The following is a 23,334-nucleotide window of genomic DNA, read 5'->3' on the forward strand; positions in this document are numbered from 1 at the left end:
TTAAAGGAAGAAATGGAGGATAAAGTCATGTTAAACAAAAAAGATTCAAATGGTGTATGGTTAGTGTATCAGCTCATGTGCAATGTCCCTGAACAGAGCAGAAGCAGGCAATTTTTCTGGTCTTTGGATCTCTATCAGGTACATAATGTTTCACAGAACAGTATTGAGAAGATCCCTGCTGCTCTTTGTGCCTTTGTTTTCAGCAGTAGTGCTTGCCTTTGTTTCTGGAAGATCCAGTTTGGGTATGAGGAGCTTGTCTTGTGCATTTTCTCAAATGAGGGGTAGCAATTATAGCAGTTTCAGTGAGGTGTAACCCATCTCATAAAATTCCATTACAGCTTTCCCATCTTCCTGACAGAGTGCAAAAAGATTGCATGGTAAATTGGAAATTGGCACCTTTTAAAAGGCAGTATTCTAGACTGTATTTTTCTTTCCCCAATTAGAGGTTAGTCATGCTGGGAGAAATTCAGTCATGCTGGATGATTGTCTTTCAGGATTTTGCAGCTCCCAGCTCCTAGTCCTAGGAACGTTGTGGTTGGTGTTACACTGTTGGTCCCTTCCCTAATCATACAGCAGGCATAAAACCTGTGAACCCCAAATCGTCTGTGTATGCACTGTCTTCCTGCACAGCTATTTCTTGGTGTCTTGTTATCCCTGTATTTTCGTGTCATCCATCTTAAAGAATTTTACTCCCACTGAAATTGTGGTGGAAGTGCTCTCATGAGATCATCTAGTCCAACTCCCTTGCTGAAGCAGGACCAGCTAGAGCACGTTGCCCAGGAACATGTTTGGTTGGATTTTAAATATCTCTAAGGACAGAGATGCCACAACCTTTCCAGGCAACCTGTTGTAATGTTCTACCAGAATCAGAGTAAAGCGGTGTTTTCTTATGTTCAGCTGGAATTTTATGCGTTTCAGTTTGTGCCCGTTGCTCTTGCCCTGACACTGTGTGCTGCTAAGAAGAGTCTAGCTCCCTCAGTTGTTTCTGGCACCAGCTTCGAATCCTTTTCATCTTTTTTTCAGTAATTACCTCCAGTTTTAGAGGCAACATCTGTGTCCAATTTAGACCTCAGTAGCTTAACACAAAGGTAACCACGAGAACCCATTTCAACATTGGAAATGTAAATTCACGCTGTGAACATTGAAATGGTTTCCCTTAATTTATGCAACATTTTTGCAAAATTTGCTAAGTGTGAAGTATGAGCTGAATACTACAGATTTTTTTTTTGTTCCTGACCTGATAGCGTTATCAATTCTGTAAATTCTAATTATCTTTTATATGCTAAACCACTTTTAGGGTTTACAGCTCCTGTTCAATAGGTTTGACATAACTTACTGCAGCAAACATCCAGCTGTGCCATAACCACGTCCTCAAAGAGCAAAAGTGCACCAGCTAAAACCATCGCATTAAGTTCACACAGATCTTGGCAAGCTGAGAAAGGAGTTATTCCTCGTTTTTGTCAATACTCACCTACTAAGATCCAAGATGAAAAGCGTGGTTGAATGTGCTGCAGAAACCAAAGTATCACTTACCACGATAACAGATCGGGTTCTCTTCCAACAATTTGATTTATTCCTTCTGGAGTCCATACAGAGGTGCAGCCATCTCTTTGTGACTAAATACTGACAGGCCTTTTATGCCTTTTGATACACTTCCTCAGTGATGTATGAAATGTCGTCCCTCTTTGTTCTTGGGAGATAATACCTTTTTTAATGGATGGTTACTCTTAAATTTCAGTTGTATACTGAGTGCTTATTACCAATTGCAAAACTACACATATCCATTTCAGATCAGAATAATTCCCAAATCCTGACCAGAAAGGTTTGACTCCTTGCTGCTTCTTAGTTAGATGTAGTCAAGTGTTCCAAAAAATCCTTTGGGGTCCTGTTTTCCTTTCTTTTTCTCACATTTTCTTCTGCACTAACATTCATCAAACCTACTGGCTTGTGTTTTGTGCCTGTGGCTCATCTATCAGATACGGCTTCTTCTATTAGACGTTCACCTGGAAAATGAGCCGGGATTCATTTTTATTTCAAGTCTGTAAGAACTGTAACAGTTGAGGGCTCTGACTCATATTCAGAGGCAGATTCAGACAGAATGGCGAAATGGCTCTGAACATAGAGAGAGGGTGACATGATATGTGTTTTTCCCGAGTGGCAGCAGTTTTCAGACAAATATAGCGACGTTAGCTGCTGGTAAGTTTATGGCTGCAGATAATTTATGGCTGTGAACTACAGTGGCTCAAGAAGCAGTTCACACTGCTTCTCATCTTTTCTTTGCAAGAAAGCTACCACGACTGTGCAGCTGCTATTATGGTTTCTGCCCCAGAGGAAAAACAATTTGTTAAAGTTATGCTAGTGTTGGTTCACTTAGACCACATTTTTAGAGGGGATTTCCCAAAGTATTTGCAAAATATGTTCCTGACACTGATTGCATAATTATCAATCACAATGAAATTCAGTGGACCTTTGTCTCATTAACTTGCATTGTTAGTGAGTACTGTTCTTATTTTACGGATCCAAGTTTCAGCCTAGTTCAGATGAGTGTTGTCATTAACAATTCAGTGGATCAGATCTTAATCTTTCGTTCTTAAATATTTTTTTGCCAGCCTGACCTTGTAACTAACATTCTAGTTAACTGTAAAATAATCTTTGTCTCCTCAGTTTCAGAGTTCCTTCCTCCATTTCCTGGCTTGGAAAACGTCATTGGCCAGCTGTAATCTGGCAGCATTATAGCAATCCTTTGTGATCGTTTCCCCTGACTGATGGCTGACATCTCAAAGTCTGTTGGTGTGTCGATGCTTCTACAGCACAAAAGCCCTCCATACAAAAGCCCTTCTCTGACAGCTTCAGTGGGGTTTCTTCCTTCCACCCAGCCATATTTTTCTGCGAGTCTTGACAGCTTAGGTTATGGTCGGATGTTCATTAAGCTTGTATCTGTACATTGAGAAAATCCAGCAGTATAAATTTGTTTCAGTTGGGATTACATGACTAAATTTCAGTTACATTAACCTAAGCACACAATACGGTCTTTGTGCCAGCTAATTCGCAGTCTTGCTGCCTAGTATCCCGGGGTGCTTTGCAATTCTCCAGTGCTTTGTGCGATGCCATCCCAGCTGAATTCTAGGAATGTCTGTGAGCAACTTTTCTAAGGACTTGGATTCTTTTTCCAAAATTAGATGCCTCCTTCTAATTGAAAGTGTTGCTAAAAAGACATGTCACTGCCAAAAGGCAACTCATACCTTGCTACTACTGCAAGGGTACGTTATAGTCTTTTTTTCTTCCACTTCTTGGATGCTGTTTTCAGACCATGCTTCAGACGTCTTCCAAGTGGCTTTTCAGTATCAAAATTTGCAGTACGTTTTTTTTTTTTTTTTTTCAGATTCCTTCTGGGAATAGCATTATCTAGTCATTATGGACTGCATACAGGGAAAGAGGGAGCAGACAGAAAAGGAGTTTCATTAAGAGGACTTGCCCCATTTCTAGGTCAGATCATGCATGAATTGCAGCTGAAGAATTTCCGTTCCACAAAGTGTCTGGATGGGAGCGGTACAATGCCTAGTGGCACAAGTCAGGCAGCAAAGATGAGAAGGACATCAGCAGAAGGAGAACTTCAGAATGGCAAAAGTAATAAGGTTTTGGATATCTGTAGCAAGGTCGTGCATTATTTGGCAGGTTAGCTCACCAGCATGACTCCTGCTTTTCCATTGCCTGTTAGGGTAAAAAGGTTGAAAGCTAGCACCAGGAGTTGGAATGTGACATCTGCCTGCTGCTTTACAGAGTGCCCAATCCACGCTGCTTTCATGTGACAGTTGTAGAGAATGTCACAGTAAGTTTTGCTCAGCTCCCACCCTCCTCTGTTGTACAGGGTTATGGGTGGAAGGAACATTACCATCTTCTGCCCTTCAAGCAGAGTTTTCATATTCTAGCTTGGCAGTGGGCAGTACGATCCTTTCTAGCGTGCCAAAATCAATGGATTTACTATTCTGTCCTTGTTGCTAGCTGATCTTGCATGCATCTCATGCCTTTGTTTGTAAAGTCATTACCAGTAGCCTAAGTCATCACTGTTTTCATCCTAGTTTGCCTGCCAGAAGGGAGAATTCATGGAGTGAGTCTGAACACAGCCTCCGTATCAGGATCTCGTTTTATTGCTGTGTCGTGCACTAAATTTGTGAGTGTAAGGGGAGCAGATGGCTGAAGCCTGGGAGTGGGAAGCTGAGATAGAATCAGTGCCTGCTATGGCTTGTTCATTTGCCCGTGGGAACCAGGAGGGCCAAATTCTGAGGGATGCTCTGGCAGAGTGCTTTATGCAAAATACCTAGCTGCTTTCTGCCTATATATGTACTTGCTGATTTGAAAGCAATAAGCTGAAGTTTTCCTTGCTCCTGCCCTCTACTATCTGTAGCTCCTATTGCCTGTCCCTCTCCCCTGACAGTTCATATTCTGAAGTTTCATTCCACGAGGATCACTCTTTCAACAATCCATGCTTCATTGGGGTCATCAGGTTTCTAGCTCTCCAAGCATGCCAATGGAAACATACATGTTGAACAGAGAAAAATAATTAGATTTTGCTGTCAAAGAGGCAGTGCAAATAATGCAGAATGCAATACTGAAAAGGTCAGCTTTTTCCTGAGCCCAGTAATGTAAAATTGTTCACAGATATGTAGAACTTTGCAGTAACAGCATGAGGGGAAGAAACAAGATTAAGGAGAGAGGAGCTGTTTGGTGCGTGCTTGCATGTCACCCAGCATGCTGCCCAACTGGCCAGACACTGCTGCATGCATATCTTATCAAGGGACAACTTCAAGAGATTACACTGTGATGTGAGTTCCTATATGGGGTGTTGTGAGAAATGAGTGAGAAAGATGTGATACAATGAGTTTCGAGGAGGCTGCATTTGAGTCAAAGAGAGAAAGTCATCACAGCTGTAGCTGTAAGCGCCATCGTTCCATGCTGCTTTCTTGTAGATTGCTCAGTCTTCATCCCCGTCAGCTCCTGCCTCTCCTTTACAGACCCTTTGCAAGTTCATGTTTTTTCAGACAAGGCATCTGAGCCTGTCTAGCTCATTTAGTCTATCCCTTCCAATTTTAGGATTGTACAAATTGTTTGCCAAGAATCAGTCACTATGAGACTCTCTTCCCAATTCCAGCAGTTTCCCCAAGTGTGCTTGTCAGCCGTTTAGCAACAACAGACTGCTTGGCTTTACCCACAGGCAAGAAAATAGAAGTGTTCAGTGTTCATGCCTTAGCTTGACAGGAGGAACCTTCCTCTCCACTATTGATGAGTTGCCGTTGCTCTCCTCTCTTATTTGAACCAGGACTAGTATGGTAAGTTGTTTCTGGTTTGTGGATTTCAGGATCTCACCTCCATTTTCTAGAACAGTGACTAGCCCTAGGTGCTTGGTATGGAGGGGTAGACAGATAGGCAAGGCTGCTTAATGGTGTTGGGAAACCATCTCTGCTTGCTTCTGGGATGGCTCGTTCCCTGGTAAAGGCTTAGGATGACAGCTGAGGGAGAGGTGTGAGCAAAGATGCAGCTACAGTTGATCATTCTGCTTATGACCACCCTCTGACACTGTGCAGGAAACCATTAACACAGATAACTTAACACTGTCCTGTGTTGGGCCAGGACAACCAAAATATACTTCAAGCCAGAGAAAGCCCAGCCAAGTGTACCTCAATGCAGCTGGTGTTCATGGTTTCTGTTGCACTCTAATTTCCTGGGACTGGCTGTCAAGAAACCTGTTCTTTCAGGAAATATTGTAGGGATGTCATTTTGTATTCCCAAATTAGAGATCTATTTTAGCATCCTTGGTGCCTTACCAGAGGTTCAGTTCCCTGGAACGAGGAAGAGAAGACAACATAGGCTCTGTGCACCTGAGATTTTTTGTGTGATGGCCTGGCTTTGTGTCTGTGCTTCTGTTCGCTTTTCAGTATTGCCACTGTTTAGTCTGGCACTAAGACAAGAGAAAGGGCTGACACATGGGTAAGGAGGGGAAAGATCCACGACAAGTCAGGACTGTGGGACATGGCTAGCTGCCTCCCAGGAAGTGGGCTGTTATGCCCAGGGCCAGCCCTGCAATGGAAGTGGGCAGCTAGGCTAACCACGTTGTAGGGACAACATGGATTTGCACACCAAAAACTACTGGAGGGGCAAGACTGACAACTGGCAATGCGCCCGAGACTCGGCAGTGTAATGTAGGCTTGACACGCAAAGCGTTGAAAAAAACGCTCAGATGAAAACAAATGGCAACCCTATAGCCATGAAAGAAGGTCTGAAAGCCCTGTGACGGCGGAAAAGAGTGATGAGAACAGCCAGGGTTGTCCCCGTGTGGGCCGTATCAGTCCGTAGGAGGCACTCGTGCTATGAGGTATTGACTTGTGGGAGCCCACAACTCCCATCTCGCCTGCCTTTCTCGCTGCAATTCAGCAGCATCCATGTTTTTTGGCTTGAAGGATGTAATCCAGCCTTGAAAAAACTGGAGGACCAGATTTTCTTTCCTGCGTAATCCCCGGTGCATCATGGCATGGTGTCACTGTGCCCAGGACAGGACTTGGCCCCATCCTCCTGCATGGCACCTGGCTGACCTGAGAAGCCACCACCTGAAGTTTCCCATCCTAACTTCGTTCCACGCCTTCTAAATGTGTTATTTCAAGCGAGGCTTTTGTTGCTGAGGGGATTTGGGGCCAGGAGCTCCTGGAGGAGCGCTGGGCGACGAACCGCACCACCCAGCCCCTCACGCCTCAGCTCGAGGCGCGGGGAACAACCAGGGGACTGGCCGTATCCCATACACCGGCGGGGCTCGTCCCCCTGCCCGCTCCCCCCCGGGGGCTTCATTTTGGGGCCGTTCCTTCGTTTTAGGGCCGTTCCCGGGAACTCCCCCCTCCCTCCCGAGGCGGCTGGGCCCGGCCGGGCCCGCTGCGGGGCGGGAGCGAGGGGCGGGAGCGGCGCGGCACCGCCCCGGCTCCGGCCCCGCCGCCGCCGCCGCCGCCGCCGCCGCCGGGAGCCGGCAGATCCGGGTCTCGTGGTGCGGGCTGACGTGGGAGCCGGCCCGGAGCAGCGGGGCCGAGCCCGGCCGCCCCAGCCCTCGTCAGCCTCCTCTTCCTCCTCCTCCTCCTCCTCCTCACACGGCGGCCGGAGCACGGTGAGCCCGCCCCCCGCGTCCCCCCGCTGTGCCGAGCCGCCCGGGCCGCGGCCCCGCTGCTCCGCCGGGGGCCCGGGGCAGTGCCCGCAGGGAGGCCGGGGCCGCGCTGCCTCTGGGTTTGGGGTTGGCCGGGGGTCGTCCCCGGTCCTCTTTGGGGTTTTAGTGCCTTTTGGTAAAGGGTCTCGGCGCGCCGAAGGGTTTTAGTTTGCGCTCCGCGAAGAAGTGACACGCTGACAGCTGGGCTGTGCGCGCAGGCTGGAGGGGGAATTGGACTTGTCTTGTAGGGCAGAGAGCCTCCAGGAAAGGGACGGCGTCACGCTACCGCTAACACCTTACAAATAGGATTCCAGACGGGAATTCCTCACCCGTGTGCCGCCAGGTGTGCCTGGCAGCCGAGGGAAGCCGGGCGGAGGGCTGCTGGCTGCGGAGACCCCAGTACAAGCCGTGGCCATCCCTCCGTAGGTGCCACCAGCGCTGGGTCCCCAGACACCCAGCCCTGGCAGCTCGAGGCCCCAGCCGAGCTCCTCGCCGAGGTGAGCCCCATGCGTGACCTGCCTCAGAAACTTTTCATCCCGGCAGACACCTGTTTCTCCGCTCCGTCTCCAGGATCGTCTTTGGGTTATAGATTTATTGCTACAGGGAGTGTGTCTGTTACGTGCTGGTAAACATCCTTGTGTACGCGCGTAGATAAGTCTTGAAAACTCATCTCCAGCGTTTAAACATAAGGACATTTTATTTTTTTTTATAGCATATTATGTTAACGTTATTAGTGTGCCCAGTGGGGAAGGTGCACGGCCGCAGTGAGCTTTAGCAGGTTGCTTCTAAGAAGTCTTTCATGTTTAGCTCTTCGAGTGCTGTTGACCTTTACTCATATCTGTTACTTTCAAAAGCAGGCATCAGCTGAAAAAAAATGACAACAAAACAAGAAAAAAAATCTTCCTTCTGATTTCTTTCTGCATGCAGCAACAGAGAGTAAGGTCCCTGATAATTCCGTCTCATTCTTCGTATTCATATGACTTGTCCAGATAAAAGAAATCAAGCTGTTGTTGTTGATTACTGATTTTTGCTTTTAAAAAGTGACCCTGTCACTGACAGCGTGGCTCGAAACGGTAGAAGCAATTGGTAGAGAAAAGTGATTGTAACGGTTAGCAGCATGGTCGCTGGCTCAGTCCTGAGCACCGTTCCTTTCCCTGCTGCTGAGGTAGGTGAGTGCAAGCTCTTTTTGGTTCTGTTGCCACTTTTTTGTAAAATGAGATGTACTTTTCTCGCCCAACTCCAGAGTAGCATGGAATTCTGTGTTTTAAGTGGTTTAAGATCATCTTGTATAAGGTGCTGAAGAAGGGTGGAGGGCTTACTGGGTGTATGTTGTTGGTCATTGCACAAGACACTGGGGCACGTGCCTCTCTGGCGAGCGGGGAAGTCCCTGACCTGCTCAGGGCCATGAGGGTCCACTTCCGAACGGAGATTGTAGTGGGAGCCGTTCTGTTGTCCTGGTCGGATTATATTTTAGCCTAGCTGGCTATAGAAGTAAATATTATGAGCATGGTTCTGTGGGGTTTCGTACGCCGTGCTTCTGGTGGTGATTTTGCAGTACCTTACCAAAACCACAAGTCTGGTCCATTAAGTGCAAACTGCACAGCCTGCTTACCTGGGCTGCATCCTGCAGTCTGTGTTCTTCCTTTGTTCTAAAGGAAAAATGAGAAAAATACACCTGTTGTTAAAGAAGTAGTCTACATACAAACAATTTAAAAATGCTTTGTAGTTTTAATTGTTTTGTAACTGTCCTGTCTGCTTTCAAAAGCTTGATATTTGGTTTTAGAGAAAGTTAGTTTCTAACTGACTTCTTGTTTCGTTATGAACTTCTCATTTTCTGCTTTTATATATTTATACTTCAGAATTAGTGATGCGTGAATATTATTTGCATAACAGATGTGTAATAAAACAAACCCTGTGTTCGTGTTTCAGAATTTTCCCTCCTAGATATTTTAGGTATTTGACATATACCCTTAAAGGCCACATTTTGTCTCTGCTAAGTTCGTCATAGCAGAAAGGGACCTAATACCAAAAGTCTACGCAGAAATTCAAGCCAGTGCAATGGAAGTAGCAAGATCTTCTTTCTATTCTTTAGAAGTGCATATGAGTGGAAGTGTATGGTGCCCTGACAATACCAAGTATCACTTGCTTACGCTGTGTGTTTTGAACATTCAGGTTTCTTTTCGCAACAGATGTAGAAATATTTTGACAGATGCACTTATGGATAGAAAAATTGATGTCATCTGCCCATATTCTGCTTGGGAAGCAAATTAGAGAGCCCGTGAGCATACTCATATATACTATCACACTTGATGTTAAGCATGCTTTCTGTTCTAACTTCCTAGATTCAATTTATTAATACATAAAGAGCTATCCAGTTGCTAATGAGGCACCTGGTGCTGCAAGATGCTGAGTACTTGGGAGATCCAGGTGCTCCCAAGTCCCTCTCAGTGCAGTGGAAGCTGAGAAAATTTAGTGAAGTTATACCACAGAGCCAAATCTTGCAGCGCTTCTTCAGGTTAAGAAAGAAAAGAAGGAAAAAAAAAATATATACATGATTTTCCCAGAATAGCTCCTTCAGCTTGCAGGCCTTGACTCACCAACAGTGAGCTTCCCGAGTTCCCAAGGAACCCTGACGTGAAGAAAGCCTCAACTCCTCGTTAGGTAGGAATGCACCCAGGCGTATGAGAAGGATCAGTCTGTGTTAGCTTTATTTCTGCTGGACTTCAGTAGCGGTACAACAGAGGACAACGGTCCTATCCTCCCCTTTCCATCGTGGTACCTCTCCTGTGGTATTGGTGGGGGCAGGAGGAAGCTCTCTGACGGTGACTGATGGGGTTTTTCATGAACGGTCTGAAGGTGGGCAGGGAGCAGCCCCTGGCATGATTGAGTGGTTGTACATTTGCATGGTTGTTAATTGAGCAAATATGCTTCAGAGGCTTAAGTCAAAGAGTCTTGCTGGTATTTTTAGAGATAACAGAACAAATTAGTCCCATTTGGGTGGGAACAGACAGAGTTACACTTGATAAAAGTTTTCCTCATTAAGATTAGTTCTGATTCTTCAGCAGCTTTGCATGCATTAAGACCCGTGGCTTTCTGGGGCTAAATATAGTTTCATTCTTACTTTATAAAACTGATAGACAAATGTCAGATCCAAAGCACTGAGCTAGGGAAGAAAAGATTTCATCAAAAGGAACAGAAAAGCGGTACAAAAATGCAGCTCCAGCCATTAATACAATATAAGCATTTGCAATGCTTTATTTGTCAAATCTTTGCCAAATGCAGACCTGGAGTAACAGGGTTTTGGTTGTCTTTTGTTCACATAGTCATATGTACATGTTCATGTATGTCTTGCTGGTTAATCGTAAAAGCTTTATTTTTAGCAAGGCAGTATTTTTAGAGAATCTGATAAAACATTATATGCCAATTTTCATATATAAAAAATTATTTTCGGGAAACAAACCATCTGAATAAAATTACATGCAGATGTGAAGAAAAGTCGGGTGTTAGCTCTTCAAACAGTTGGACTAAATCAAGTGTGAAACGAAGCTTCCTGGTGTGAGCAGCATTGCTTTAACAAGAGTGCCTCTGCAAGGGGTTACCGCACCGTTAGGGGCTCACCGCTTTCATGTCGGGCTGGGGCTGGTTAGGTGGCACCTATCATCAGTGCCCCTGTTTGAAAATACAGGGGATGAGGATTTTATCAGAGAGCTCCACGAAATACAGAAGTATTCCTGTATTATAATATCAGTATATTATATTACAGTATAATATTCCTGGATTTATGGCAGTAGAGACTTTTTTGAGGCACTGAGATTGTTGGGTGCTTCAGTTTCAAGTCTGTATGTAGAAGAAAAGTGTCTAAAGATGAAATCTACCTTCTTTCCTGCAGGAAGACTTTGGAGACAAAGATGCGGTACGTGTTTCAAAGCGACTAATCCTGACCTCATGAAACAGTACCACGGATTTTCCTTATGCAAATGAATAGATTGAAAAAGCTGTTGCTCGTAGGTGCAGGGGAGACTCGCACGATTTGCATAACACTTCCCTTTTGATGATCTAAACTAGTCAGCGAGTCTGCTGAGTGGATGTTATTCTGTGGTGAAAACTGGGTCTTCTTTTAGCTGAACATATGTAAATAACCAAGCCCAGAAAGCCTGTTAATTGCAACAGATTCCCTCTGGAATAAGTGCTGATTAAAAATACCCTAATTGATAAGCTCAAGTTGTTTACTGCAGGTATGTAGAAAACCTGATTCAACTTCTACTGAAGGCAAAGGCAGGCATCCGCTAGCTTCAGATAAAATTTGATCTGGCCTAAAGGGGTTAGGAGTAGGGCTGCCAGGGAATAGAGCTGCTTTCATCTGAAAATTGAAAATCCTGCTATCTTTCTCAGCATGCTGCTACCCTGCTAAATCTGTTTTCTCAGTGGCAAGTTATTAGAAACATATGTCATCCCTGGAGAAAAAAAAATAAGGAAAATATTCCAAAGAATTTCAGTATAATTTTTATGTTTGTGTGGGGTTGGAGTAACATTAAGGAATAGCCTATTTTTACAGTTTTAAGGATTTAGTAAGGTATTTTATAATCTAAATAATTGTACTCTTAATAAACAAGTCTCAAAAAACTTCATTGCTTAGGGCTACAAGGCATTCTGTCTCAATACAGTGGAAAAACTATCATTTTTGTTTGTTTTCAAACTGTACTTTCTTTTGTAGAGGAGTAAGAGAATGTTTTAATATTTATTTTTGCAAAGAGATGAAATGTCCAAATTCTTAGTTCTTGAGCATCCAAATAAAGTCACTTCAAACCAATGAGTTATTGCAGGTGATTGGAGCTGCAGTATTTGCCCGGGTGCCCCGGCAGTTCGGAGTGAAGTGTCTTGCCTTAACTTTTTTCTTTTGTGGACTGAAAGTCCCCTCGGCTCACAAGTCCCATGGGTTAAGAGCGTGCCTGGGGACAGTTGCCCCAGCTCAGCAGCTGTGCAGTGGCTTTGTTACGCCGCGGTAATTTGCTTATGAGCTGCAGTCCTGGGGTTCACTTCAAGCTCCTGCTTTGGTGCGTTTGAACTCGTTAATGGTAATCTTAACTTGTAAATCTTGACACGAGAGCAGAGATGCTTTGCGAATAGGTTGCGTAGTTTGTTATAGGAGCGTATTCTTTGTCAACACTTCATCTTTTAAAGGAAATAATTTGTCTGAATAAGGAAAGTTAAGTGCAAAGCACCTCTCCGGCTGGGTGACCGAAGGCAGTTTCCTGTTGTCCTTGCTGCCCCATAAAAGCCCCGCTCCCTTCCGTGAGGAGGGAGCTCCAGCTCCTCTTGCCTGTGTCACTGCTCGTTTTGGATCGGTCCTACAGGCTCTTGGTGATGCAAACCTTTAGCCCCGGTGGCCGTGGCACAGCACGGGTGCCCTCCCAGCACCGACGCAGGATTGCTCTCCGCAGGGCTCTTGGGCTCAGTGCATGCGGCTTCCAGCAGCAGCACGGTGCTGGTGCAGCTCCAGGGGTGCTGAGTTGAGGGGACTGGAAATTGTTACTGGGGAATGGGAAGAGGAATGTCAGCAGAAGCCGTGGGTAGTCTCTGGTGCTATCCAAAAGCAGGAAAGTAAGCAAATTTGCCTTGGAGCTGGCTCTTCTAGTTCCGGCTCAAGGGTAAAATCCCATTAAAGTCAATGGGGGTCCTTGCCTTACTAAGGACCACAGGAGAGGGCTCCCGGTTTGCTCTCTAAACTGGTTAGATGCAGCAGCTTAGTAATTTTACAGAGGGTAGCCCAGCCTTTTGCGTTAACGTATGTCAAGCAAAATGATTAAATTTCCATTAGGCATTCAGTGTAATAGAAATAATTCCGTTGTCCTAGACTGTTGTCGCAGTTTCTACTTTAGATGTAAATGTTGAAGCGAAGCTGAAGCATTTACTTAGCAGAAAAGAGAGTATTATTCTTGGACAATGTTCTGTCCCACTGACATCTTCTCTTAATTAGCTTTCATGTTGCAAGGGGTGAGATTTCTTTCAGGAAAATGTCATCATTTTAACAAAAGGATGACCAAATGCTGACAGCTGGAGTTTGGCAATAGCATTCTGCATCAAATATTAGTAAATGAATTCTAAAATAGCTGGACTGCTTTTTTGGTCCCTGGCTGGATGTGCATAATTAGCTCCTTTTCAAGTGTTTCGCCCAGAAGAAATGTTAGGCCACCTGCATGGGAACAAGTAAATAGCTTTGTTTTAGTCTTGGTGGGTCCTATTAATGCTGAATTCCCCAAGAAGCTAAACCACTGACAGCAGGCTGGTAGCCTTCACGTCTGAAATCTCTCCCCCCTCAGATACTGGGGACTGGCCATGAAAAGGAAAGTGGGGATCAGTACCGGAACAGTGGGGTTTGAACACGTGGACTCTTGTCCTCTGAGGCTTGTGCTTGACACTGCCTGGCTTTAATTAAACTAAAAGAAGCATCTGTGGCTCCCTGATGAACCATTTGGCCCTGAACTGATTTACCTCGGCATGCTCTTAACCTCGTTTGCCTTGTGTGGTGTCCACAAGCAGTGCGTTTGCTGGCAGCTTTGTACCAGCTCCTGCCACCCTTGGAAGCAGCACGAGCTTCGCACGGACCTCGGCGAGAGAAGAATTGTGATGCTTGGCTGTGAGAGGGCTTTGTCCGTCCCGTAACCCTTCCAAGTTCTCGTGTGTGGCTTCTGCTTTGTTGCTGCCAGGAAGAAGTCTTCTGCTGACCTCCTTGGGACACGTCCAGGTGACCACGTCGGGGTGAAAACACCGGTGGCTGAGCGATGCTGGTGGTGTTGCGACAGTCACAGGGTGGCGGGGACGAGGGATGTAGCAATGCTGCTGTGGTCCTGGGAGACCACTGGGAAGAAGGTGAGGAAGATCCTTGGCACTTTCTCCTCGGTTCTGAGCCAGTCCCTGCTCAGAAGCTCCTTCCCTGGTTTGGGCATGTCACTGAAGCGTCCTTTTGTGCCTGGATCAGCGCTTCTTGGTTTCTTTGGTTCTGCTCCTACTTTTAAGGAGCTGTTTTATAGTAAATTAGCATTTGTAATAAGCACCAGATGGATGACACTGGAAAATTAATTCCTAATTTACTTACATACCAAATGATTTGTGAGGCAGCAGGAAAGCTTCCCATCAGCGTGCGCTGAGCAGGATGTGCCGGGTGAACAGTTCTGTTTGGAGCTCCAACTGCTCGTGATGCCTCTGTTGAAACCAACAAGAAGAGCGCCGGTGCGGTACGTCTGTGTGCGCGGCTAAGCGCTGCTTTCCGTGGGGAAAGGAACTGGCTGAGCTTAATCTGCATTGAAAAGTTCATCTCGGATCTTGTTAATTATCCCGAGAAAAGTTGCGGTGCAAAAATACACTTGCCAACTCATTAGGCTACGACTGGAAGTCCAGGGAGACCCGCTGATGCTTTCGAGTACAAAATCAGCTGCTTTCCTCCTCCCCCCCCGGAGTTTTAAGGGCAGGGACCGAGGGGAATTGGTTTATGCTTTGAAAGTGTTGCTGTGCCTAGGAGCTCTCTTTGGGTATTGTATCGGCCATCAAAATCACTGCAGCCCTTTTCACGAGGAGAGCTAACTGGATGATCTGAACTGGGACAATTAGCTGGAGGAAGCTGTAATTGGAGCCACACTTCGCTGTGGCGGCGCAGCTCCTGGCAGGGCCCACATTTGCATCCTGCTGTTCTGCTTTCGTGCCCAGTCAGCCAGTTGGTTTTCTTTTGTCCTGAAAACTCAATGTAATGCCCAGGAGTAGGCCTGGTGGAGAAAGATCATTAGTAGTCCTCTAAAGATCTGCGACCTTCCAGGACCACTGGATCCTGGTCTGCCAACGTCAGTGGGAGTATTTGCTTCAGTACCAGTCGGATGGAGCTGTAAGCGTGGAAGAAATGATGGGACAGAGCTTCCCTCGCATCGTTAATGAAAGGGATTAAAAAATTACCATTGTAAAAATAGCCAAATGTAGTGTTGCGGTGTTTCAGACCTAAGTTCTGAGAGGGAATATTTACTTGAACTATTTAAATTACAGTAATAGAGGAGAACAGGTCGCTGGGATATTTTAATTAGTATCAATTTGTATACAAATTCTTTTTTACAGAACCTATTTTTAGCCTTGTTTGAACTGCGGAAGTCGCTTTGTGAAGGAAGTAGGAATCTCAAAGCTCCTTACTGCCAGTCCCATAACCCCAGCAACTGAAAGCTCTTGGCTAAATGGCCTCCTCCACGGGATGCCTATGCCAGGTCCTTGGCTTCTGGATTCATTTTGGTTCGTCCCTGTGAGGAATATGCATCCACTAACTTCAGGCAGAATAGCATGCATTTATTTTAAAGCACTGCATATTTTCTCCTTATTTTCTGCCTATTTCTTCAGCTCCTTTTGTAATGTTTCTTCCCTATTCAACTACGAACGCTTTTGTTTTCTTACGCTGTCCTGTAGTTTTATCCTGTGTTTAGTTATTTGCTTCCTTTGCTTTTTTAATGGCTCAGTTATCATTTCTGCCTTGTTCCTCCTTTATATTGCTCTGGGGATGGGAAACGTGCTGCATTTCTGGTGACAGTAATTGAGAAACGAGAAATTTCACCAAGTTCTTTGCAGGTGAAATCAGCCAGTCCCATCTGCACATGTCTCCGGTTTGTTTGTTTAAGAGAGAAACCCCAAATCCATGTCTATTGTTTTTCCACTCTATGCTCTAACCCAGTGTGAAGAGAAACGCGATGCAGAAGTCAGCGGGTAAAATTCCCTGGCCTTTCTTACTCACAGAGTTTGGTTGTACAACTGAAATAGTGGGCAGCCAAATAACGGGCTGGTGAGCTGGAGGTAGGTGGTTCATCAAAAAGCTAAAAAACCGCTCAGGGTTCTGTGGCTGTGCATGAAGTGCAAGTATTAGAGAAGATGGCAATCAGCAGGAAAATGCACTAGATAACGAATTCAGCTTGGATTCACTGGATTTGAATGCTTAGACTCTTTATTGATTGCTTTCTAATAAGCAGTATTTCAGCATTGCCCCACTGAAGATACCTTTACACGTAATTTCACCGTATACCTACGTGATGTTGAACTGGACTTTGTGTAACCGGGCAGGGCTGAGTGTGCCCGGTCTCTAGAAGAGGCAGGATTAGGAAGAGATTTTGGAGTAACCCCTTGTACCTTTATATTTTGAAGTGCCTGGTAATGAGCCAGCTGGGGTGCTGCTCGCACCGAGCGCTAATGGTGCCCAGCGGGATGCAGTGGCCCGGAGGAGGGAGAGCCCTAGAAAAGCAGCGATGGAGAGCCCTAGAAAAGCAGCGATCAGGAACATGCTGCGAAGAAAATAATTGCAGAAAGCAAAGCGTAAGGTGCTCTAAGGAAACACGGATACCAGGATGGCTGAGGTGCACCCAAGAAGGCAAGAGAGCAAATCCTTTTCATGGAAACACAGATCCTTTAGGAGATCACGGAAAATTACAGGAGGGAGGGTTTCTGCCTGTGGCAGTAAGATAAAAATGGGCATTTTACCTTTGAGGCAGTGAATCGTTCATGCTTCGTGTGGGGCTTTTGGTATTTCAGCCCTTTACCGTTTTTCAGAATGCCTGCAGAGAGCCTTCAACAAGTCATGTGCTTTCTTTCTACATTTTTATTTCAATTCTTGTACAAATTTTCATTTGTTCTGCCATACTTCTCTAAAATTGAACTCAGAAGCAAAATTAACTCTATGGCTTGTTAGAGATATTTGACAATTGTGCTTTGAGATGTTGCAGTTGTCTAAAAAACAGTAACAGGGAGCTAAATAGGGGAGATTTTGTTTCTCTTTAAAGTAAGGTGGAAAGGTTCTGCTACTTGTTTGCTGTGTTGTGAGGTATTTTACTCCCAAGCACTTCTAACCTTCAATCTTCAAGGAAATAGCAACACAGCAAAAATAGTACTTGGCAGAAAAGACTCTTTTATTGTGTGTATCCTATGTGTGATTTTCAAGACTGCTTGGACCCAGGAAAGATGAGACTTAATGGGTGTAAAGTTTTAGTGCTGAAGATGCCATGTTCGGGCTGTGATAAATCTGCAGCAACTCTGGCGATGTGCTGTGTGTAGCGAGTTTCTTCAAAAACTAGAATAATAATTTTATACACTTCTTTTTACTAAGGAGTAGAGTTCACCAACACATGTACCTTGACAATCTTGTTAAACAGCATCGTATTGGAGTCACGCTGGAGAGCATCCAGCCCGTGGAAAATGGACAAAACTTCTCATTTGCCTTCATGCTAGAAAGGAATTCAGTTTTGTAGTGATTAAGGTGGAGAAAAGCAGAGTATAATTTCTGTCTCCCAGAGCTCACCAGCTGCATGCTGTTCACTCAGGAGAGATGCCGCTGAATTGGGAAATAATGTATAGTCATTACAATAATTTTAAAGTATAGAAGAGTCTCCAGGTCCAAAAAAAAAAAGACAACATTCAGATTGTTTTTTTTGATAGTAGGATGTATAAAATGCACCATGCAGCTGTAGGACTCAGGTTGGGAAAGACAATAAAAGAAAAAAACAATTTACAATAATTACTATAGCTGAGAAGACTCATGATTTTAAAAATTGCATAGAAATGCTTTTCAATATGGCTTCATTGCCTACAACTGCAAATAGATGCTCAAGTCGGGAGGTAATGGTGGGCTTTTATTTCTGCCTTAAATCATCAGAGACCGTCTTCCATTTTGCTCCTGAATTATAGTAGTCCTGGCTCTGACTACAGCACTTTAATTTCAGAAGTACTGTTCATGATTGCCTCCACGGGCCTCTTTACACTGAAGAAGTCATATTGACTCTTTGATGGTATGTCGTATTCATCCACGTTTACTGGCTCTCTCCTTCGTTATGCTTTCTATCAGTTTGCTCAGTCTAGGGGCCATAACACGTACCTTCGCAGCTGTTAGCACTGAGAGCGTTGGCGTGTTTGCCAAACACATCTTCCAGCTGTTTGTAAACCCTGCATTAAATACTGCCTTATCAATAGTGTAGCCAAAGCAAAATGCAATCATTTTAACTAGGTTAAAAGTAACTCTCTCTGAGTGCTTGCGTTTATTTGGTGTAATGGCCTTACCAATTGCTGTGGTCTCACCAGTTACTCTCTAAATTCCAAGAAAACCAAAGCTACAATAAACAGAATGTACAGAAAACAAAGTAAAACAAAACTACCAGCTTGTTTTTTCTTTCTCCGGGTAATGAAGAAAAGAAGGGAGCATATCCTTTTTTTTTTTTTTTTTCTTTCTGCAATAGCTTGTATGTGGAAGAGCTGTATTTGCAAAAGGTGGGGAGTTGGTGTGGCTCAGCGAAGAGGTCAGAGCTGGGCAGAACAAACTAGCAGCTGACGTGAGGTCAGACGATTGCAAGTACCGGGAGGCAGGCAGGAAGCACGCTGCAGTTCTGGAACAGGATTTTGTGAACGGGCTGCCTAAGAGCACACAGCGGAGCCAAGGAATCCTGCTCCGTGATAGATAAAAATACTGGTCTCTTATTACCAAATCTCACATGGGAGTGAAACGTTAATAAACTTAGGGATCTAATTACAGAGCTTAGTTGATATTTAGTACTTTGTACATTCACAGTCTGTTACAAATAATACAGTTATTAAGCCAATAATGAGGAATACAGACACAAAAGTGTGTCATTTTACAAGTGAAAATCATCATATAGTACGGAGTGGTTCTTTATTCCTTATAACTGGACAGATGCATATAAAATCTGTTTCATCCAGTTCTTTATCAGGAGAAAAAATAGTGTTCTTCTCACTATAGATGGTCCATCTTCATTCCTTTGCCATTAAGAGTTTGCTATAGGCTTGAAGGAGGAAAAGATGGGGGATGATTCCTTTAAGTGTCATTTGAAGGTGACAAAGCTTGTAAGGAAGATTGTATTGAAAAGCTTGGAAGGCATTTTACCTGGTAACATTTGTTCTGCTATATTTTAGCTCGTTAAGGTAATTTGTCATGTACAATTCAGATGCCTTGGGGTAAATCCTTTCTAGCACACCTCTCTTTATATTTATGATGTTATATGACAGATTTCTTTTCCTTGTTATTGTCTAATCTTTTTCAGTTGCATGCTCAACAAAGAATGGTTTCATCGGTGATGATTATTTGATGATTTAATTTCTCCTGGTCTTATACAGATTAACAACCCTGCTCTCTTAATTGTTTTGCCATTATTATGTGTTACTGATTCCTAAATTCCTTCAAGTTAGTATTAAGTACTGTTTTGCAACTTCAGTGGTTCAAGTGCCTTGTTCTGGGTGTCAGCTTATGTCCAGAGAAACCATTTTGCACTATTTGGCAATCAGTGCTTTTACCTGTTCCTCATGCTAAAATAGAAGAACTCAGGCTAAAATCGAAGGACTTTCATCAATACTTAGGTTTATTTTGCTTTGCCAAGGTCTCATAATCAAGTCATCTCAGTCTTCTTCTCAATAAATTGTCTGATTAATCTTTCTTATTATCTAAACAGTCTTTTGTCCATCTCTTCAATAATTTTTTGCTCTTCTTCAGTATTTAGTATTCTTTTTTAAAAAGTGAAGACCCAAGCAGATAACTGCACTGAAGTTGATATTCTGTAATGCAGATGCTGATACCTCTTAGCTTCTTTCACTATCTGGCCTTCTGCACCATGGCTGAGGGTAATATGGAAAAGTGGCAAGCATTCAGAGTGAATGGAGAAAGGACTTCAGAAGTGCATTTTCTTTTTCCACCTCTTACCCCAGGAAGGAAGAACTACTGTGGTGATACGTTCTGTTGTATGAAGATCTCTTACAGCCGTATAGGGTTGTTACTCTCTCTCCTAATGAAATTAGAATATCAGGATGTTTGTGTAATCAAGGCCGGAAGTTTTTAAAGGTGAAGGTTGCAGAGCACATCTGCTCATTGAGCACACTCTCATCAAAAGGCTGGCACTTTCATAAGCTACTTACTTTAGGAAATGGACAGGTTGTATCTGCTCTATGCTGCTGCCTTTATTAAGCCTTCTAGTTATCTCACATTAGGACCCCAGTGTGTGCAGCACAAACACAATCTGAATCTCACCTTATTAATACCAAGTTTGACAGTAATATTTTGAAAGTATCATATCTAGTGCGTCGTAACAGTCCCCATTAGAGAGAAGACAATCCCTGACTTGACCACAGGGGTAGAAACACCTTACAATTTGCTACCTCTTTTGACCATCAATTAAGTCACTGAGAAAACTATCGGTAAACAGTAAAGGTGTGCTTGTACTATTGCTGAGTGTGTGGTGTGGAAGTGGTTTTAGCAGGTGAATAACCTAGAATGGCTTCCCTACCGTGTCCATTACAGCATCTCTGAACTTTTGTTTTCTCTATAGCTAACTGAATGACCTACTTCTTTGATCTAAAATGAGTATGAGTAGCTCCATTTTTAAAGCGTTTCCAAGTACATCCACTTTTGCACCCCTGCTGCTTGCTTTCATTATACAATAAAGATGATTGTTTCTCCCTCTAGCAAAGAAGTTACAGAATTTTAAATTATTTTCCTGTACATTGATCCGGGGGGAGAATGCCAACAGTTTGTAAGGGGTTTCAGAACACAAGTTCCCCTGACTTTTCAAATTGTATTCATACACTTAAAAGTCCCACTATGCAGATGAGAAACCAGAGTTTAATTGGTGTAGTTCTTGTTTGTCAGGATACATTTCATAGTGGTATGTAGGAAAACTCAGGGGGGATTCATAAATACTTGCAAAAAATTATTTGGCTCTGTAAGGAAGCCTGTGTGAGACACTGCTTTCAGCAACATCAAAAGGTAACTGCACATACCAGACTTCTTCATTCATGCTGCCAAAGGAATAATAGGATTACTCTGCTTTGTTTTGCCTTTTCACTCTGGCATTAAATGAGCTGAAATTTGATGTGGGAGTCTGTAAAATAAGGTCAATTGAAAAAAGAATTCATTGTACCTTTATTCTTATTCTTCCTAGGTGTTCACAGACAAGTTCAGGTTTATCCAGAGAACCATGGCAGAAGGTGGATTTGATCCTTGTGAATGCATTTGCTCACATGAACATGCAATGAGAAGACTGATTAATCTGGTAAGGATGGTATAAGAGTATTTGGAAGGGTGGTTATTCAGACATTACTTCAGCACTTGCACACTTGCAGTTACTGATGCTATTGATTTTGCTTATTCAGTTGCATGTGCAGCTAGAATCTCTGTATCAGACCTTATGATGAACATTTGAATACTTAATAAAGATGATAACTTTCTCTCATTTTCCAGGGCTGCATTTTTACAGCATTGGCATTGTTTCTATTGAAATGTTTCTCTGTAACCTTCTTTTTAATCTGCGTAAAACCAAAGAAACTACGCTGTGTGCTCTTTGAGTTCAGTTTGATACCACACACATGAAATTCTGCCTACCCATGTGGCAAGCTGATTTTTTTAATGTTTTTTTAACAGATTTTATTTTTTTTAACTAGGCTTTAAAAAAATACTGAATTTGAGAATCCAGTGATTTTAACTTCTGAGTTCTGTTTGATGTGCTTCCCCTTGTTGATTTTCATATATTTGTTTTTATCCCATTTTTCTTTCTTAGGGCTTAAAATAATTTCCTTTTAAGTTACTGAGTACACCAACTGCTTAAGGCAGTACGTGTGAAGAGCAGCCTCTCTAGGATCAGACCCTTCTTCAAAGGGTTTCTTATCAGTGTTTTAGGAAGGTTCTCAGGAAAACATAGTCTCCAACTAGTCTGTGATAAGAGGAGGGGTAATGTTCAAATCCCAAGCCATATATGTCTGGGAATCAATTCCTGTGCTTGACCTTATAATAAAACCAGTTCCACTTGCATACATCCAAGGAAGGACAAATTTGCTTTAAACAGTATTTTGCAAGAAGTATTTATAGCTTGTTCTTGCAAATGTATGGGTTTCATTGATATGGCTCCACTTCACCCTGAAGACAAGAGTCCTGAGTGTCCATGTTCTCTTGACCTTGGAGCGCATCACTATACTGTTTCATTTGGACTGCCAGGGGAAGAACCTAAAGCCACGCAGAAGCTGTACCTGTGCTCTCAGGAGCCCAGGTGACCCCATTTTTCAGAATTACTGTGCTCAGAGCAAGCAGTGTTCACCATGGATCTCCATAATGCAGCACGGTGGAATCCATGCCATCATCTTCTCACCTTGTGCCCCTTGGCCCACACACCAAGAATGGCTTAAAAACAAATATAGGCCACATTGGGAGCCGAAGCAGTGCTGAAAACAAACAAACAAAAACAACCAAAAAAACAGGCTCTGTCAGTGGGAGGGCTACATCATTAGCTGTAGCAGAAGGCAAAATGATCCCCCCACAAGGGCAAGAGGAAACGACAAGCATTTGGCTCGTGGAAACCCTTGTGCTATGTATCAAAGCTGAGGTTGCCAACCATCCAAATCTAGTGGCCAGCTGCACTAAAGCCTGAAATGGCACCAGACAAATAGAGCATGTCTGTATAGCCAATTCCATGTTCTGTATGGGCCTGATATCATTTCCCTTTGGTAGCTTCCAAGTATGGTGCAGCCAGTTCTTGCCTGAGTCTCACAAGTCATTAGAGGCTGGCTTGCTTTCATATTTCATTACTGAAAGGCAACAGTTTGTCCCAAGAAGGACTTTTGTCTTATGATACCTGTCATGATACATGCTAAGGTGGCAGAGGAAGCCCCAGGACCAAGCTTCACGAAGTTGGGAGGGAGGAAGGAGGATGCATGTTTGCTGCTTTTTCCTCTGAGGCTTGTCAGATGCAAGCCTGAAGCAGTATGGTCCAGACTTTTGATGCCGGTTCTGCGTTTCTCACCTTTTCATTTTTTTGCTGGAACATACCGATAAACAATGGCACAAGTCTGCTAGTGCTCTTTTGCTGTGGCTGGAGGGTTCTAGGTAGAGGTGTGTTGTGTCCAGAGTTACACGTGCCTCAAAGGTGTGTGAGATTTTGTTCCTGGGCAGCACCATGCAGTATAAGACGGGTGCAAATGGATGATGTGGAGGCACACTGGTTCCTGTGCTGTGGATGTAAATGGAGCAAATCACAGCTGTCATCCTCAGTGGGGTGGTCACCAAGGCCAATTTTATAGTGTTCTGTGTAGCTGCAGGAATAGAGTTTATTGCTCAATGTTCAGCTTCCAAAAAGATGATAGGAATCAACATTTGA

At 43.9% G+C, this 23,334-nt stretch overlaps 1 protein-coding gene across 3 annotated transcripts in view; it reads left to right on the top strand.

Annotated features, from left to right (window-relative positions):
* Positions 1-23,334, top strand: part of SMIM14 (small integral membrane protein 14) — a 53,150-nt gene that overhangs the window by 7,439 nt on the left and 22,377 nt on the right. Inside the window, exons 1-3 of one of the 3 annotated variants that reach the window (XM_040556072.1) lie at positions 6,984-7,144; positions 7,429-7,677; positions 21,130-21,240. In XM_040556072.1, the coding sequence (XP_040412006.1) occupies positions 21,166-21,240 (75 nt within the window). In that variant the 5' untranslated portion in view covers positions 6,984-7,144; positions 7,429-7,677; positions 21,130-21,165. Of the gene's footprint in view, positions 1-6,955; positions 7,145-7,428; positions 7,678-21,129; positions 21,241-23,334 lie in introns of those variants that run through there. The other 2 variants (XM_040556071.1, XM_040556070.1) reach the window with 2 other exon arrangements.

The sequence above is a fragment of the Cygnus olor genome, chromosome 4, assembly GCF_009769625.2.
Source record: "Cygnus olor isolate bCygOlo1 chromosome 4, bCygOlo1.pri.v2, whole genome shotgun sequence".
Taxonomy (NCBI): domain Eukaryota; kingdom Metazoa; phylum Chordata; class Aves; order Anseriformes; family Anatidae; genus Cygnus; species Cygnus olor.